Source organism: Marmota monax, unplaced genomic scaffold (genome assembly GCF_021218885.2).
Source record: "Marmota monax isolate L192 unplaced genomic scaffold, Marmota_monax_Labrador192_F-V1.1 WCK01_AAM20220418_F8-fsc00177, whole genome shotgun sequence".
Taxonomy (NCBI): domain Eukaryota; kingdom Metazoa; phylum Chordata; class Mammalia; order Rodentia; family Sciuridae; genus Marmota; species Marmota monax.
The window spans coordinates 3,542,699-3,558,838 of record NW_026694922.1 but is presented as its reverse complement, the minus strand read 5'-3'; the positions used below and the strand labels follow the sequence as shown (position 1 = coordinate 3,558,838).

Here is a 16,140-nt window from a genome sequence, read left to right as displayed (position 1 = left end):
GGGGGAGAGCAGCCCAGGAGGCCTGGGGACCCTGGTGGCCGCCCCCTGCAGATACTGGGGGTCACCTGAGGGTTGGCACTGAGTGAAAGGACCCCAGACAGCCACCAAACCCACTGGGAGCCAGCGGGGACCTTCCTGATCTGTGGTGTCAGAGGGCGGTGGCCCCTGTCACGTGCCCCGGGGGCAGGGCTCCCAGGACTAGCAGAGCAGGGGAAGGGGACCTTGGGGCCTTCCAAGTCCCACGAGTCCCCAGGAGCTAGACCGAGTCCTGCTTCCAGCTGAGCTGGGCACAGGGACCAGACGGCCCAAGTGTGGCCAGGCCTGCGTCCAGGGCTCACGGGCCACAGGGCTGTGTGTCGGGAGTGGTCTCCCTGGGAACGAGGGTGGGGACAGCGGTGTGTGAGGTGTCCCTGTGGGTGCTGTATGTGCCACCATGTGTGTGCGTGACAGAGAGTGTGAGGAGGTGTCTGCATGCCCATGGGGGGGATGTCACTAGGCAGGGGCCCCGGGAGCTGTGCGTGTGTGTGCGTGGAGAAGCGTCCTGTGAGTGTCCACGTGGGCAGCAATCAGGAGGACCTTCCACGTGACACCTGAAGGTCCCCAGGGTGAGCGTCACTGTCCCTATCTGGGTTTGTCTCTTGAGGAGACAAGTTTGAGATGGAAGTGGTCACCCTCCTCCTGTCACTGGAGTGCAGGTATACAGTAAGTGCTCAGTGAGTGCATGGACAGAGTGACTGGCTGTGTGCAAACTGGCCCAGAGCAGGTGTCTGAGGACCTGGCTCCGAGGACAAAGCTACCTCGGTCCCTTCTGACAGTTGTGGTCCCTGCTCATCCTGGTCACCTGGTCTGGGCCTGGGTGCTGAGCAGGTGCTCACAGACTCACTGGAGGACCAAGAGACCTGGGGACAGACGACCACACTGCCTGGGGCTTGGGGTGGGAGAGACCCCGCAGAGCGACACCCAGACGCCCGCTCTGGCCAGGGTCCTCAGGCAGCGCCTAGAGAGCCCCGAGAACCCCACTTCAGGGTGCCATGGGTGTGGGGAGAAGGCACGGGCTTTGAGGCCAGGCCAAGTTTGTGCCTTGGGAAGGTCCCCTCTGTAAGTGGGGCTCCCAGTCCCCAGGGTAGGTCTGAGCGAGTGCTGATGACTGACCCAGGGAGCCACAAAGCAGCACAGTCCCAGCCCCTCTAATCCCAGCAGGCCACCCCGGGGACCCTGTGACCCATTCTCCTTTGGTCTGAAGCCAGACGCTCCCGAGGAGATGGCGGAACAGCACGGGGCCCCCGAGCAGGCTGCGGCCGGCAAGAGCCACGGAGGCCTGGGCGGTGGCTACAAGGTACTGGGTCAGGAGGGGACCAGGCCGGAGCAGGGCCCTCTCCCCCCGCCCCCCCCCCGCTGTGACATGGCTAGCTGTCCCCTCCAGGTCCTCATCAGCAGGATGGGAGCAGTCACCTCCCCCTGCCTGTCCGTGGAGGGCAGGGACGCAGAGGCGTGGCCTGAGCTGGCTCCCCTCCCCGCTTGGGTCGGGGGTTAGCATTGGGGACTCTGCCCTCCCAGCCATCCCTGGAGGGGCCACTTGAGACAGGGTCCCAGGATGGGTTGAGGGAGGGGCAGGGGCACCTGAAGATGCTCCGGTGACCAGGGGTCAAGTCAGCCAAGAAATCCCCCAGCTCCTCGCCTGACCCCCAGGTGATGTGGGTAAGCCATGCTCTGACCCTCAGCTTCCTCTTGGGGACCATACAGGACTGCTGCTGTCATCTCTCTCTGCCTCCCTTTGTCATCTGCGGGTCTTTTCCTGCCCAAATGTGGGGAGAAGAGAGCCAGCAGCCTTATTGAATCCCAGTGCCTCCTCCCAACTTGCTGTGCAGGCTGAGGAAAATGACTAACCCATTCTGAGATTCTCTCACCCATTCTGTAAAGTGATTGGAACGGATGCTCCCCAGGGGCCACGTACAAAGACTGTGCTTCAAGCTAAATGGGCGCCTTTGAGCCCATCCCTCTTGGGCTTGGTGCAGGCGAAGCTGAGCCCAAAGTTTGTAGATGGGCATTTCATGTCCCTTATATGGAGGGTTTGTTGTCGTTTGCTGGATACCAGGGCGTTTTACCTCTGAGCCCCAGCCCCAGCCCTTTTTATATTTTATTTAGAGACAGAGTCTCACTGAGCTGCTTAAGGCCTCACTAAGTTGCTAAGGCTGGCTTTGAACTTGCGACCCTCCTGCTCAGGCTCCCCAGCTGCTGGGATGACAGGCGTGTGCCACCACACCCAGCTTAAGTAGAGTTTTTAAAGGAGGAAATTTCATGTGAAGGAAATAATGGATTTCTGACTCCTCTTAAAGTTTGGAAGTGGCCTTTGTTCCCTCCTGGCCAAAGCGGCTTCACTTCCTTCCCTCCAGCCCTCCAGTCGGTGATTTTCCTCTCTCAGGGTCCCTCCTGGCGCCTGCCAATCATTCGAGTTGGCGTCATTAACTGTTCGAATGGAGGCGCTGGAGGCGTCCCCGCTGCGGCCACCAGGGGGCGGTGCAGGCTCGCCGCGCGGAGGGCAGGGAGCAGGTGGTGCCCAGGGGCAGCGCGGGCTGGAGCTGAGAGCCCAGTGCGTGCGACGTTGAGGATGCTGCTCTTGCAGGTGACGGTGTACGAGCTAGAGAACTTCCAGGGCAAGCGATGCGAGCTCTCGGCGGAGTGTCCCAATTTGACCGACAGCCTGCTGGAGAAGGTGGGCTCCATCCAAGTGGAGTCCGGGCCGTAAGTACCTGTCCAGGCCCCGAAAGGCTCCACCTCCTGGGCGCAGGAGCTCAACACCGGCTGCTGCGGGCCCTAGACAGCTCCCCTCCGCTCTGGCCTCGGTTTCCTCATCTGTAGAATGAGAGAGGTTCTTTTAGAAAAAACTTCAAGCTCTCGATTGCCAGGGCAAGTGGCAGGAAAGAGGACAGACTGACTCCATGACCAAATAGTGAATATTCAATTTATATCACTGCAAATAAATAAATGGCTATGATATTTGTAATTTCCTTTTCTTTTTTTGGTACCAGGGGCTCTTTATCACTGAGCCACATCCCCAGCCCTTTTTTTCCATTTTTATTTTGAGACAAGGTCTTGCTAAGTTGCTTAGGGCCTTGCCAAGTTGCTGAGGCTGGCCTCAAACTGGCGATCCTCCTGCCTCAGCCTCCCAAGTTGCTGGGATGACAGGCATGTACCACTACACCCTGGGGATACTTATAATTTCAAATAAAAATATCATCTCAAGTTTGACAAGTATTGCTCTCATCCTATGAGAGAGGTGCCATTCTTATCTCCACAGATGAGGAAACTGAACCCCAGTGATCAGGAGTCCCACCCATGTCTACAAGCAAGTCCAGACGCTGGCACTGACCATCTGAGTGACCCTGGACAGATGCACATCAGATAGATAAATGAAGAGCAGGAGGGAGGGGGAGGGAGGGAGGGAGGAATTCAGGAGCAGAGGAAGAGGGGGGTGCTCTACAGAACACTGGCCACGTGTTGGGTGTCATGCTAAGACTTTCTGAGCACCCTCCTCACAGACTGGACGTCACATGGATTCTAGAAAACAGGTCCTACGATGGTTTCTGGGTCCAGGGTCTCAGATTTATTCAGCATGTCCCGGTCCATCCACAGGAGACCCAGGAATCAGCAGCAGGGCTGGGGCCAGGCAGGGAGCCAGGTCAGAGCCACCCATCCCCCAGATCTGCAGGCCTGGGTCTCCACTCTGCCGCCCTGGAGGTGACCCAGGCCCTCCCTCCCCCAGGTGGCTGGCGTTTGAGCGCAGGTCCTTCCAGGGAGAGCAGTTTGTCCTGGAGAAGGGAGACTACCCTCGCTGGGATGCCTGGTCCAACAGCCGCCACAGTGACAGCCTCCTGTCCCTCCGGCCTCTGGAAATCGTGAGCACAAGCCCCGCCCCCACCTGGGTGGTAGCCATGGCCCTGGCCTGGAGGGGCCCCCAAATGTCTGGCCCCATGATAGTGAGACGAGGTTGGCTACTGAGTGGACACTGGATGCAGGGGTGGGAACACCGGGGCTCATCTTGAATTAACCCATGCCGCCCTGGGGTCTCCGTTTGTAACCCTGTTGAAATGAGAGGCCTCGGGGTCCAGGAAACACCCCAGGAGATAACCAGAAATGAACTCTGCGGCACTTCCAGTCCTTCCTGGCTTTCCTCTGATACCCATGTGTGCCCACTCCTGTCCACGGCAGCCCTTCTCCTGCTCCCACGACCCCGTGCTCCTCCTGGGCAGTGCCAGGGGAGGCCAGGGGAGGCCGGGGAGGCCGGGTGAGACCTGGTCCAGCAGGGCGGGGTGGCGCCTGCGTCAACACTGCCCATCCACTGCTGCTGCCCCGGGCCTCAGTTTCCCTCTCTGTCGCCATGGGTGGAATGACAGCTGCTTCCTACCTGTGGCTCTAAGATCCCCCAGGTCCCCGCTGAGTCTCTCCCGCCCTCTCCCTCCTGGGTCAGCTCTGGGGTGGCCGTTGGCTCTCTCCTCCTCCCGGGGCGTCCCCGAGCCCGTCGGGGTGGGGTGGCCGGCTCAGCCCCGCTCTCCCCCAGGACGGCCCCGACCACAAGCTGCACCTGTTCGAGAACCCCGCCTTCAACGGCCGCAAGATGGAGATAGTGGACGACGACGTGCCCAGCCTGTGGGCGCACGGCTTCCAGGACCGCGTGGCCAGCATCCGGGCCATCAACGGGACGTAAGGGACCCGGCGCACCCTTGCCCTGCCCCGTCTCCGCTCTCTGTTCCGCCCAGCAGCGACCTGTGTCCTCCAGGCCGCAGGGGACCATCCTGCTCAGAGTCCCAGTCGGCTGCACCCAGGATGGGGACGTCCCGTCGGGTGCTCTCACCACTGGGACCCCAGAAACTTTTTTTTTTCCATTGAAATTGGTCCCCTACCTGTCCCCATCGAAACCTCTACTCCTTTTCTGGACATATCCAGGCCTTGAAAGTGATTCTTGGACTGTCCTTTCTTCTTCACAGTCCTTGTCCCCCTGATCCAGGGCGTGAGATGTATGACGAGGTGTGACCTGAGTTCTTCCTAGGAGAGCAGACTGAATCACTTCCCTCCTTCTAGGCTTCATATCACTGTTAATGCAACCTTAAGGCCACATGCCCTCTGTTTGTGGTTAGGTCTCATGGTGGGCCTATGATTTGGGTTGATCCTTCCTGTGAAAATTTACTCAGGGACTTTTTGCTGTGCGAGGTATGGGACACAGGGAACCCTAAGAACTACATGGCCACTGCCCTCAAGAATTTCACAGGCCGATAGGGAGACAGACAAGGAGACGGGTATTCACAGCTGGTTGTGATCAGAGTTGTGGAGGCAGGCATATGCCTCTGGGAGTCCCGGGGAGCTATTCAGTTCAGCCAGGAAGGGCTTTCTAGAGGAAGAAGGAACTAAACGGAGTGTAAGGGGTGCAAATGGAAAGGGGAGGAATAGGGCAAGGTAAGGAAGAGTGTGCCAGGCAGGAGGAACAGCATGTACAAAGGCTCAGCATGTACGGAGGCTCAGCGCACAGTGTGAAGAGGGACGTGGAGAGAGCACCTAGGGGTTTTGCAAGGATCTGGTGAGAGGGTTCGCGGTTTAGGCGCATCCCAAGGGCACTGGGGAGCCGAGGAGGAGCTCGGGCGGGTAGCAGGCAGTGGCAGAGTCGGTGGCTGGCCGAGGCGGGGCCTGGTGACAGCTGTCCTCAGCCCAGCCTTATCCCTGCAGGTGGGTCGGCTATGAGTTCCCGGGCTACCGCGGGCGCCAGTACGTGCTGGAGCAGGGCGAGTACCGCCACTGGAACGAGTGGGACGCCAACCAGCCGCAGCTGCAGTCTGTGCGCCGCATCCGCGACCAGAAGTGGCACAAGCGGGGCTGCTTCCTCAGCAGCTGAGGGGCACGGTCCCGCGGCCTTGGCCCGCCCTGGGTGGCCTCAGGGCAGGAAGAGGGGGCTCCAGGGTGGGGCGAGGGCCTGCTGTCCGCCTCCCCGAGTCTGCTCAATAAACCCTGGGGTCAGTCCCCCACCTGCCACGTTCCTCTGCCTCGCTTCCTGGGCGAGCCCTAGGGCGGGGCTGGGGGCGGGGCGCGGAGGGAGGGCGGGGCTGGGGGCGGGGCAAGGAGAGGCTGGGGGCGGGGCGAGGAGGGAGGGAGGGGAGGGGGAGGGGCTGTCTGCACCGCGGGGGGGCTCTCCTGTCTAGGGAGGGACCTGTGTCTCTGCCACCGCGGCATGTCCAGCTGGCAGTGTGTCTCCATCCACCACCCACCCACCTGTCCATCCGTCCATCCGTCATCCTTCCATCCAGTTGTCTGCCCATCTATCTGTCCATCCATCTACTCATCCATCAGTCCAGTTGTCTGTCCATCCTTCCATCCACCCATCCGTTCATCCATCATCCATTATCCTTCCATCCAGTTGTCTGCCCATCTGTCGATCCATCCACTATCCATCTCTCCATCCATCCATCCATCCATCCACCCATCCATCAATCCTGTTGTCTGTCCATCCATCTGTCCATCATTTGTCCATCCATCTGTCCATTCATTCGTCCATCCATTCATCCATGCATCATCCATCCACTTGTCTGTCCATCCGTCCATCCAACCATCCATCCATCCGGTTGTCTGTCTGTCCATCCTTCCTTCCTTCCTTCCTCTCTTCCATATGCTAGAGCTGCTTTCTTCCATGGGTTCTTCTGTCCTGACTCCCCCACCGTCCATCTGTCCATCCATGGACTCTCCCTTCAGTCCACCCACCCGGTCCTCCTCCTATCCGTCCATCTGTCCGTCATCCAGCAGCCGCCGGCCCGCCGCCTGCCTTCCCCTGCTCCTCATTCCCCCGACTCTCTCTGTTGGTCGGGTGACAGTGACGTTATTAATCAGGCAGCACATGCCAGGCCCTGTCCCAGGTCCAAGGACACAGCACAGTGGAGGGTCTCCCTTCTGAGGGAGAGATGGACAGAGATCCCCGGGTGGAGCTGGAGGCTGCAGGAGGCAGGGGTTTCAGGGGGCGGGGGGCGGGTCTGGGAGGGGATCTGCTTGGAGGCTGGCGTTGGAGCGCCCGCGTGGACGCACCCCAAGGCCTTCCCAGTGGAGGAACAGCAGGTTTGAGGCCCTGGGGGGGTGTGGGTGGCCAGAGACTGCAAGGCGTCCCAGTCGGGGGGCAGCTCACCAGGGCTCCGCAGGCCGGGGCCACTGAGGCTCTGTCTGCCTTGGGGCTGGACACGATGGCTCGGGCTGAGGTGTGGAGTGTGCCCTGAAGGATCAGTGAGGACAGGGAGGCCACCCCACACCCCAACCCCCGTTGCCCTGTGAGTTGTGCAGAGCCACCTGGGGACGCAGCCCTCTACTCCCTCCACTGCCTGCTCCTCCCACTCTCTGGGGCTCATGGGGGTGACCGGAGTCGTGAGGGGAGCCTGTGAGGAGCCAGACATGACGGGCCCTCCCTGCCCGGCTTGGGAAGAGGGGCTCCTGCTGACGGTCAGCCTTAACCACCTTGCCGCAGGCTTGCTCAGGGCCGCTGCCCACCCTGCAGGCTTCCTGGGCTGCTCCCTGTGTACCAGAGCCTGGCTTCGCCTCCCCAGGAGCAGCTGAAGCAGCTGGGGTGTGGGAGGCCCTGGGGGCCTTGGGAAGGCTTTGAAAAGAATGTGGCAGGTTGTAGTTATTCCAACCTGTGTGTTCACACACACACACACACACACACACACACGGAATCCCCTTGACTTCTTGCTCTGCTGTGTGTGGGAGAGCAGGATGGGCCTCAGGCTTGGCTGGATCAGGGTGCCCCTGAACAAGGCAGGAGTGGACCCCCCCCCATGGGGATGGCAGCCTCCCACTCTGTCCCCTTCATTGTTTCTACAAGGAGCAGTTTCACTGTACTCCATAAATGAGCGCTTGCTGAGGACTAAGGGCTTTGTAGACATCATCTCATTGAATTCAAAGAATGTCACTGAGAGGTAGGCACGGCGGGCGGGTAGGCCCATTTCACAGACAGGCCAACCACGGTCCAGAGAGGCAGGATTCCTTTCCAAGGCCACACAGAAAAGAAGTGGAAGGGATGAGACTCCACCCCTGGGTACTGATTCTAGCACATTCCTTCCTGAGCCTCACACACTCACACATCCACCAGGGACAGGGAGAGGCCATTATAACTGCTGTCCTGGGAGCTGCTGCTGAGCCCACGGTGGGGACGGTCACAACGGTTCTCACCTGCAGAGAGAACTGACGTAAGTTCCCCCAGGGCCACAGCTTACACGGCCTGGGACCGGACTCCCGTCAGGGCCATCTCCAAAGCCCATGTGTCCACTCTGTGGGCTGTCGATGGCCGTGACCAGTCCACCTGCTCCTGCTGCTGCTGCTGATGTGTTTAATGAGCATCTGCTGTGTCCTGGGCACTGGGCCGGCAGCTGACCAGGCCTGACGTCAACACCATGATGGCCGTTGATGGGCTGCTGGGCAGCAGGTCAGGGCAAGCTAGGCAGGGAGGGCCGTGCACGTGGGGTGGGGTGCCCGCCCCTCCTGTGTTCAGAGCCGGGAGCTGGGTTGATTCTAGAGGAGGGGTTCAGCTGGAGCCCCAGACCCAGGGCAGCTCCAGGTGGACACTGATGTCCAAGTGACTGTCCAAAGCCTCAAACCCAGAACTACGATCTGGTCTCTTCAAGCACCTAGGAACTGTCCTACTCAGACCTGTGGCCCTCTGGGAGGCTCAGAGAAGGCAAGTCAACTGCTGAGGTCACACAGCCAGGGAAAGGCAGAGCTAAGACTCGTCCCCAGTCGGGTCTGACTCCAAAAGCCAGCTCACGGGTGTGATCCACCCCAGATCAGACCCTGTCTTCTGCAGGGCACAGCATGAGAGTGACAGTAATGCAAGAGTGTCCCCCAGTCACTGGAGAATGAAGCTCAATGACCAGTGTAACTGAGAGACAGTGCAGCTAAATGGTTAGAGGGAGTGAGGACAGGGGACTGGAGGCGGCAGGACTGAGTTGGGTCCCTGCCCTGTCCCAGTGGGATTGCTTTCCGGGCTTTGACGCTTACTGTGTGCCTTTGGGCAAACGACATAACCTCTCTGTGCCTCCTTTTCCTCCTCTGTAGCTTGGAGATAGGAAGACCCGCTATCTCCTAGGTTGTCGTGAGTGTCCACATGAGATGACGATGAGAAGGAAACCAACAGGCTTCCAGAGGTCCACTCCAGACCCTGGAGGCAGCCCCTGGGTGTCCGGAGCAGAGCAGTCCCTGTTAGCCAGCCATGGGGGTGTATCCTAAAGGCTTCCGAGGGCCAGGTGGCAGGGCAGCCTGGCCGTGCTCTGAGGGTCCAGCCTCTGAGGTTTTGTGGGTGCCCAGGACCCAGAGCCAGAGCCCCCAAGCCCTCTGTAGCTGGGCGGCTGGCTCTGTGGCCACCCCCCAGAGAGCCCACTAATGAGCTAAGCGGGGGACCTCGTTATTCTCAGGGGTTCTTTGTACCACTCCCTGCCACCGACCTCCCCCAGCCTTACCCTGGCCATCTTTCACCTGCCGTCGGGGTGGCAGCAGACTCCAGCCATGTCTCCCAGGACCCTGTGGTGGGCTGTGCTGGGCCAGTTCTGTCTGCGGGCACCTGGCATGACTGCTGGGGACATTCCCCTGTGCCTGGGGACACTCACACCCCCTGGGAGGGGACTCCGTCTCCTAATGGGAGCTGGTAGATAAATGCCTCAGATCCCCGGACCACAGATGGAACCTTCCAGGGCTTCGTCACCATCATGGAAAGTCATGGCACCCGTGGCAGTGTGGTCTGTGGTATTTGCAGCATCAAAAAAAAATCACTCCTGGCCCCTTTTGCACATGTAGCTGTATTATGTTCCAGATGCTTCTATATCCCAGTAACTCAGGAGGCTGAGGCAGGAGGATTGCAAGTTGGGGGTCAACCCAGCAACTTAGCAAGGCCCTGAGTGACTTAGCAAGACCCTGTCTCAAGATAAAAAAATAAAAGGGGATGTGGCTCAGTGGTCAGGCAACCCTGGGTTCAGTTCCCAGCACCAACCAGCCAACCAACAAACAAAACCCTGCTCACTGAGGTGAATGAACATCTTGAACATACATTGACTTCCTAGCCCAATGTATCCATGATAATTCTCCTGTCTTAGATCACCTGGCACAGCTGTGTCAAAGCCTTTATATATTGAAGCATATTGTTACAGATTGAATTGTATTATACTTTTCTACTATAGTTACAGTTGTGACAGCTTTTCATTAATCTTTTTTTGGGGAAGCTTGTACGTAGGTAGGTTGTATTATCAATTTTATTTCAAGAGAATAAGAGGCTGTTACAAAAAATTATCAGAAGTATGGAGCAGAAAACTGCTCTCAGCTTATCTTGGGGGTGTCTTCCGCCTCTGACTCCTTCGTATCTAAGGACCAAATTGAGTTTTTCCAAGGAGGACACTGAGGTGAGCTCTCTCCATGGGAACAGGAAGGTGGAGAGGAGGGTCCAAGCCCTTTCTTCCCATGTATCCGTCAAGCTGTGCTGCATAACAAACAGCCCCCTTGTCTTGGTGGCTTAAAACAACAAAGGTGTTTTTCTCCCTGATGCTGCATGTCCACTGCTGGCCAGCAGGGGGACTCTGCTCCACACGGTCACTCAGGGGTCCAGGCTGATGGAGACTCTGCTGTCTCACAAGGCTGCCGACACGGGACAATGGAAGAGGAGAGTCCACTGCAAAGTCTGCTCCGGCGGTAGAATGATTTCCACCGGAAATGTTGTCAGCCACGTTTATCAGCTGCAAGGAGTCACGGGACCTCCCTGCTAATCCAGGAAGACCCAGCGGTGACCCTCCTGTGAATACGCCCTGTACCGGCTCCTCCCCTTCCCTGCCCCTTGTCCCTCTCCACGTCCTTGTGCTCCCTGGACTTCCAAGTAAATGGCCCCCTCTTCCCTCTGTCTGAGGGACTGCCTCCCGTGGGGCCCGGAAGAGACAGCCTCATTTTTGCCATTTCTCCCCAACTCGTGGGTCCCAGCCAACGGTCATCTTGCAGCCCACCCAGGGGTAGCAGCCTGGGATCGCCGAAGAGCTGCAGTTACCCAGCGTCTCCTGTGGTTGGGACCCAGCTATGGGTGTCACAGGGTGGGTCACTTTAAAAGGGGGAGGGCACTCGCTAGCCATGGACTCAAGAAACTAGATCATCACACAGGTGCAGGCCAAGGAAACATCAACTGCAGGTGAGGAAACTGAGGAGGAACAAGGGAGTTGTGTGGACTGAAGCCCTGGGATCTGCAAATCCTGAGCTCCTGGTTCAAATCCCAGCCTTGCCACTTCCTGGCTGTGTGACTTTGGGGAAGTTTCATTCCCTCTCTGAGTTTATTCACCTCAAAAATAGGGATAATAATTGACTACCCCCACCCAGCATGCTTTACCCTGCCAGTCATGGGAACTCTGACTGTCCTAGATGAGAAAAATGTGAGGTGCTGGGGAAAGGACCTCATTTCTGACAGGAAGACAGACTTGGAGAAGAGGGCTTGACCACAATCCTCAGGGCGTAGAGAGAAGCATCAGAGCGTAAAGATGAAGAGCATTTTACTCGAAGTCAGACTGAGATGAGCTCAGGTTCTGGCTGTGTGATCTCAGACAAGTTTCTTAATTTCTCTGAGCCTCAACTTCCTTATTTGTAACAGGGGATACTACTCATGCTTATCTCAAAGATGATTGTGAGAATTTAATGCAGCGAGACCCTCTGGGAAAGGACCCTCTGGGAAACCTAGGAGACAGGCAGTCCACAAAGCCCAGCTCTATTACTTACTGGCTGTGCAATCTTGGGCAAGTCCCCTAACCTCTCTGAGCCTCCAATCTCAATAAAATGGGGGGATCAATAAATGCAACACTTACCTGTTGGGCTGGGAGGATAAAAGAAATAAGTCCAGACAGCGCCTGACTTGGCACCCGACTCTTTAGGCTCTCACACTCCCTAAATGTTAGGAATTCTTTCTTATTTTTAGGATTCTGCAAATTCTTGAGACTATCTGTTTGTTCAACAAATATGGCTGGATCCCTGTCGTGGTCTGAACTGTGAGTCAGGAAGATGCGATGAAACCTGAACCCCATGCCCCAGACTGGGACCTCGCTTAGAAATGGGGTCTTTGAATTGTAATGCATTCTGCTGTCATTCATTTAAAAACATCAATAAAAATCAAAAATTTAAAAAAACGAGAGAGAACAGGCCTTAGGAACCATGTGCGGACCCCTCCTTGGGAGCAGCACTTGCTTGGGTGACCTAAAGAGCAGCTTCCCAACCCCCTGTGTTTGTAGTCCAGTGAGGGGGACTTCTGCACACAGTTGCTGGGGACTGTCACAGAGCCCTGGCGAGGGTCGAAGTCCTCCTGGGAAGATGGCCACCACAGGAGAGCCATGTCACCCCTGGAAGTCTGGCCTTCAGGAGGATTCAGGCTAAACTGTCCTTGGAACCTGAGATGAAAAAAGTGGGTCCTTCCCTTTTCCGTCAGGAGGTGGACTTAGCCTCCGTGGGACCAAGGGACCCTGCGGTGAGTGGGTTCACGGTGTTTCCTGCCAACCGTGTGGCACAGATCTCGTTCCAGACAGATGGCTTCAGGCTGGGGTTGGTCAGGGGGGAAGTATGCGCAGCCCTGTCTGGGGACACCACTGTCACCGTCTTGGAGACGTGGAGGGACCCCCTCGGGAGACTCCGGGACCCTGTAGCTGGGCAGCGGAGCTCAGTTCCTGTAGGTCACAGAGGTGTTGGGAGACCCAGCAGAGTGGCTGTGTGACCTCATCACAGGAGCCAAGACCTTTCAAAGGGGACAGAGTCACCGCTCACCTGGGCAACGGGGAGGCTGACGCGGACAGTCCAGTCACTTCTCACGCCTGGGTCTGAGAGCTGGGACTCGGGCCAGCCTGGCTTCCTCCATCTGAACCCTAAGTGGGCTTCTGTCCCTTCTGTGGTGACGACTCAAGGACCAGAGGTGTTTCCAGTCCCTCTGTCCCTCCGTCTCCCCAGGTCAGCAGACCTGAGCTGGAGTAGCGCGTCCCGTCCCGGGGAGGGACAGGGCTGTGCCTTCAAAGTCAACCAAGCTCTGGGGGCAGATTGAGCTGGGTCATCCACTGACCCCGGGTCACCTGGGGGAGGACAGGCTCAGGGACAGATACTGGACTCGCTGTTGTCGTGGTTTGGACATGAGGACCCCCCTCCAAAGTTCCTGTGTGAGACGGTGCGAGAGGTGAAAGGTCATGAAGCTGTGACCCACTCGGTGGATTGACCCGCTGAAGGGTCAGCCAGGCGGGGACTGCAGGGGGGGAGTGTGTGGCGGAGGAAGTCGGTCCCCAGGTGCCTTCGGGTTTATATTCGGTCTCTGGTGCGTGGAGCCCTCTTTCCCTCCTGAGCTGCGTCCCCGTACCAGGCCCCCTGCCATGACGGTGTCCATCACCTTGGGCCCAGAGCTACGGAACTGGCCGGCCACGGTCTGAACCTCGAAATGGGGTCTTTGCAGAGCTGACCAAGGTCACATGACGTCACGGGGGTGGACCCTCATCCCAAACCACTGGGATACAGGTAAAGGGGGTTGATCCACTGTTTATGGGTGTGTCGTCCCCACAGGTGCCAATGAGGGCCACTTGCCATGTTCCTTAATGTCTGTGACCTGAGCAGCCCGGCCTCTCCCCCCCCAGCCCCCACCCCATGATAAAAGGGGGAATTTGGACCCAAAGACAGACTTCCACGGAGGAGGAAGACGTGGGGACACCAGGAGAAGACGGCCCCGTGCTGGGGGTGACACTCTGCCAGGGAGGTGGCGCCCTGGTGACCAGCCCCTGCCAGGAGCTGGGAGAGGCCGAGAGGGACCCGCCCAGACCCTCAGGCAAAGCCCAGCCCTGGGGACGTCCAGCTGAGAGTCGGCCTTATGGACTGTGCGGGGCTGGATTTCAGGCCCAGGGATTGGGGGGGGGGGGTTTTCCTGGGGTAAAGCACACGACATAAGTGTGACCTTTCACCACGTTTCCAGGGACAGCTCCATGACATCGGACCACATCACGGCCAGCGTCACCACAGCCTGCTCTCTGGGCCTGTGAATCACTGATCCCCCCCCACACTTCTCTGTCCCAGCCCAGGGCCACCGCCATTCCAGATTCTGTCACCATTCCCGTGTCCACTGAGCTGTGTCCTGGAAGGGGGGTCCATGGGATCCGTCCTCTCACGACTGTCTTCCCGCTTCAGCTCCCCCGCATCTTCAGACGTCCTTCCTTCCCAGAGCTCCTGGTGTCCCACTCCACGAGCCCCGACAACCGCCATGCCCCCAGATGCAGCTGCTGGCCCTGGGCTCACTCTGCCTTGAACTTTGTATTGTTCCTGGGGATTGAACTCGGGGCCTCAACCATAGAGCCCGTCCCCAGCCCTATTCTGTGTTCTGTTTAGAGACAGGGTCTCACTGAGCTGCTTAGGGCCTCACTGTGGCTGAGGCTGGCTTTGAACTCGGGATCCTCCTGCCTCAGCCTCCTGAGCTATGGGATTGAAGTGGCGCCTCCTTTATCCACAGAAAAGCCCTCTTCACCATGGCTGATTTTAGGACTGTCAGTAAAAAAGTCTCTGAGAAAGGGCCCAATGTAGATAAACTTCCTATTTTCATGTCGCCCTGTTTACCTGGCCACTGGCCGAGAAGATAGCAGCACTCCAGGTGCTGGACACCCCCTTACTAGTTTTTCACAAACATATCCAGTATAGTACTTTGTAGAAATGAGCAAACAAGGCCTCTGTCCTTGAGCTGGGCTTCCCAGAGATGTCTACATTTTTAAGATAAGTGACCAATTGGGCTCCATGGTAACAGCTGGTGAGGCGGGAGGAAAGAAAGGGGAGAAGGAGCTCTCCCCTTCTCAGGTGCTGTCCTCGAGGGGTTAACTTGCCCAGAACAGTGAAAGAAAAAGCTGCTTTTATGTGAACTTCTGCGGACTGTGATCTTCTGAGCCCCTCCCCTTACATGCTGGGTATAAAACTCTAAAACTCCCTGAACTCGGGGTTCAGGGGATTGGTTGATTACAGCAAAAGCTGTGCCCTCTGAGCCTGGCTGCAGCCAAATAAAACTGTTTCCTGCTATCTTGGGTGCCTTGCCTTGCCTGTCCCCTACAACACTGGGTGACAGGCGTGTGCCACTGCACCCGGCTCTCAGTATGTTGCCCAGAGTGTCCCCAGACTCCTGGGTTCAAGCCACACTCCTCCTCAGCCTCTCATTAGCTGGGATGGCAGGCGTGGGCCACCGTGCCCGGCTGATCTCACTATTTGAGGAGGGGCCACGCTGTTTCCCATACCGGCTGCTTCATTTTATATCCAAAATTCTGCTGTTTACCTAACCTCCCGTTTACACAAGCACCTACTACGTGCCAGGCACCGGGCTCCTGGACGCCATGGAAAACCAGGCAGATGACATCCTGCCTCCCTGTATCTGCTGATGGGAAAGACGGTGGTGGATGGGGACAGGCGGGAGTCCCCAGCAGCGGGGACCCTGTGTGCAGTGCCTGGGAGGCAGCAGGAGCAGGAGCCTCTCCTGGACCTACCTCCCAACCTCCAGGGCTGTCTCTTCCCCCTGCCTGACCTTGGATTCAAGGTCAAGACAGGACCTGGGCTGCAGGAAAGGACCTCAAGGGACCTGAGGTGCCCCGGCAGTGACTTGGCCAGAAGTAAAGACCCGAGAGGCTTCTCCAGAGCTCCCCTCTTCAGGACATCCCTGGCCTCTGCCAGGGGGTGAAGCTCACTGTCCCCAGCTGCCCCCTGGACCCCGCAGGACCAGCCCCTGTCCACCGGGGCCCTGCCCATCACAGGCCATGGTGGGGCTGAACCTCTCTGCCCCCAGGGCGTCTTGGGACGCGTGGCCCTTCCTGCTTGGAGCTCGATGGACCCTGTTCCTCAGGGGACCTCCTCCCTGTCACCAGGGCTCTGCTTCTTCCTGGGAGCCTTCCTGATGGCCCGGGCCGGGTACATCTCCTCTGTGACACTGACCCCTGGAACAGAGCTTGGCACCAATTAGACGCCCAGCGACTATTTTTGTTGAATGGCTGGGTGGACGGGTGGGTGGGCAGAGGGCTGCTGCCCGGGTGCCGTCTCTGTCTGGTGACCCTCCTCTCCTTGTTTTCCACGGGGCCACGGAGGTCACCTGTGCCTTTCAAGCCCCAGGGCCCGATG

At 58.2% G+C, this 16,140-nt stretch overlaps 1 protein-coding gene across 1 annotated transcript; it reads left to right on the top strand.

Annotated features, from left to right (window-relative positions):
* Positions 1 to 18: 18 nt before the first annotated feature.
* Positions 19 to 6,025, top strand: Crybb3 (crystallin beta B3). The gene is made up of 5 exons (XM_046427270.2): positions 19 to 1,336; positions 2,624 to 2,742; positions 3,764 to 3,896; positions 4,559 to 4,701; positions 5,719 to 6,025. Exons 1-5 carry the CDS (start codon positions 1,262 to 1,264, stop codon positions 5,882 to 5,884), a joined length of 636 nt encoding a protein of 211 aa, XP_046283226.1. The 5' UTR covers positions 19 to 1,261; the 3' UTR covers positions 5,885 to 6,025.
* The last annotated feature ends 10,115 nt before the right edge of the window (positions 6,026 to 16,140 follow it).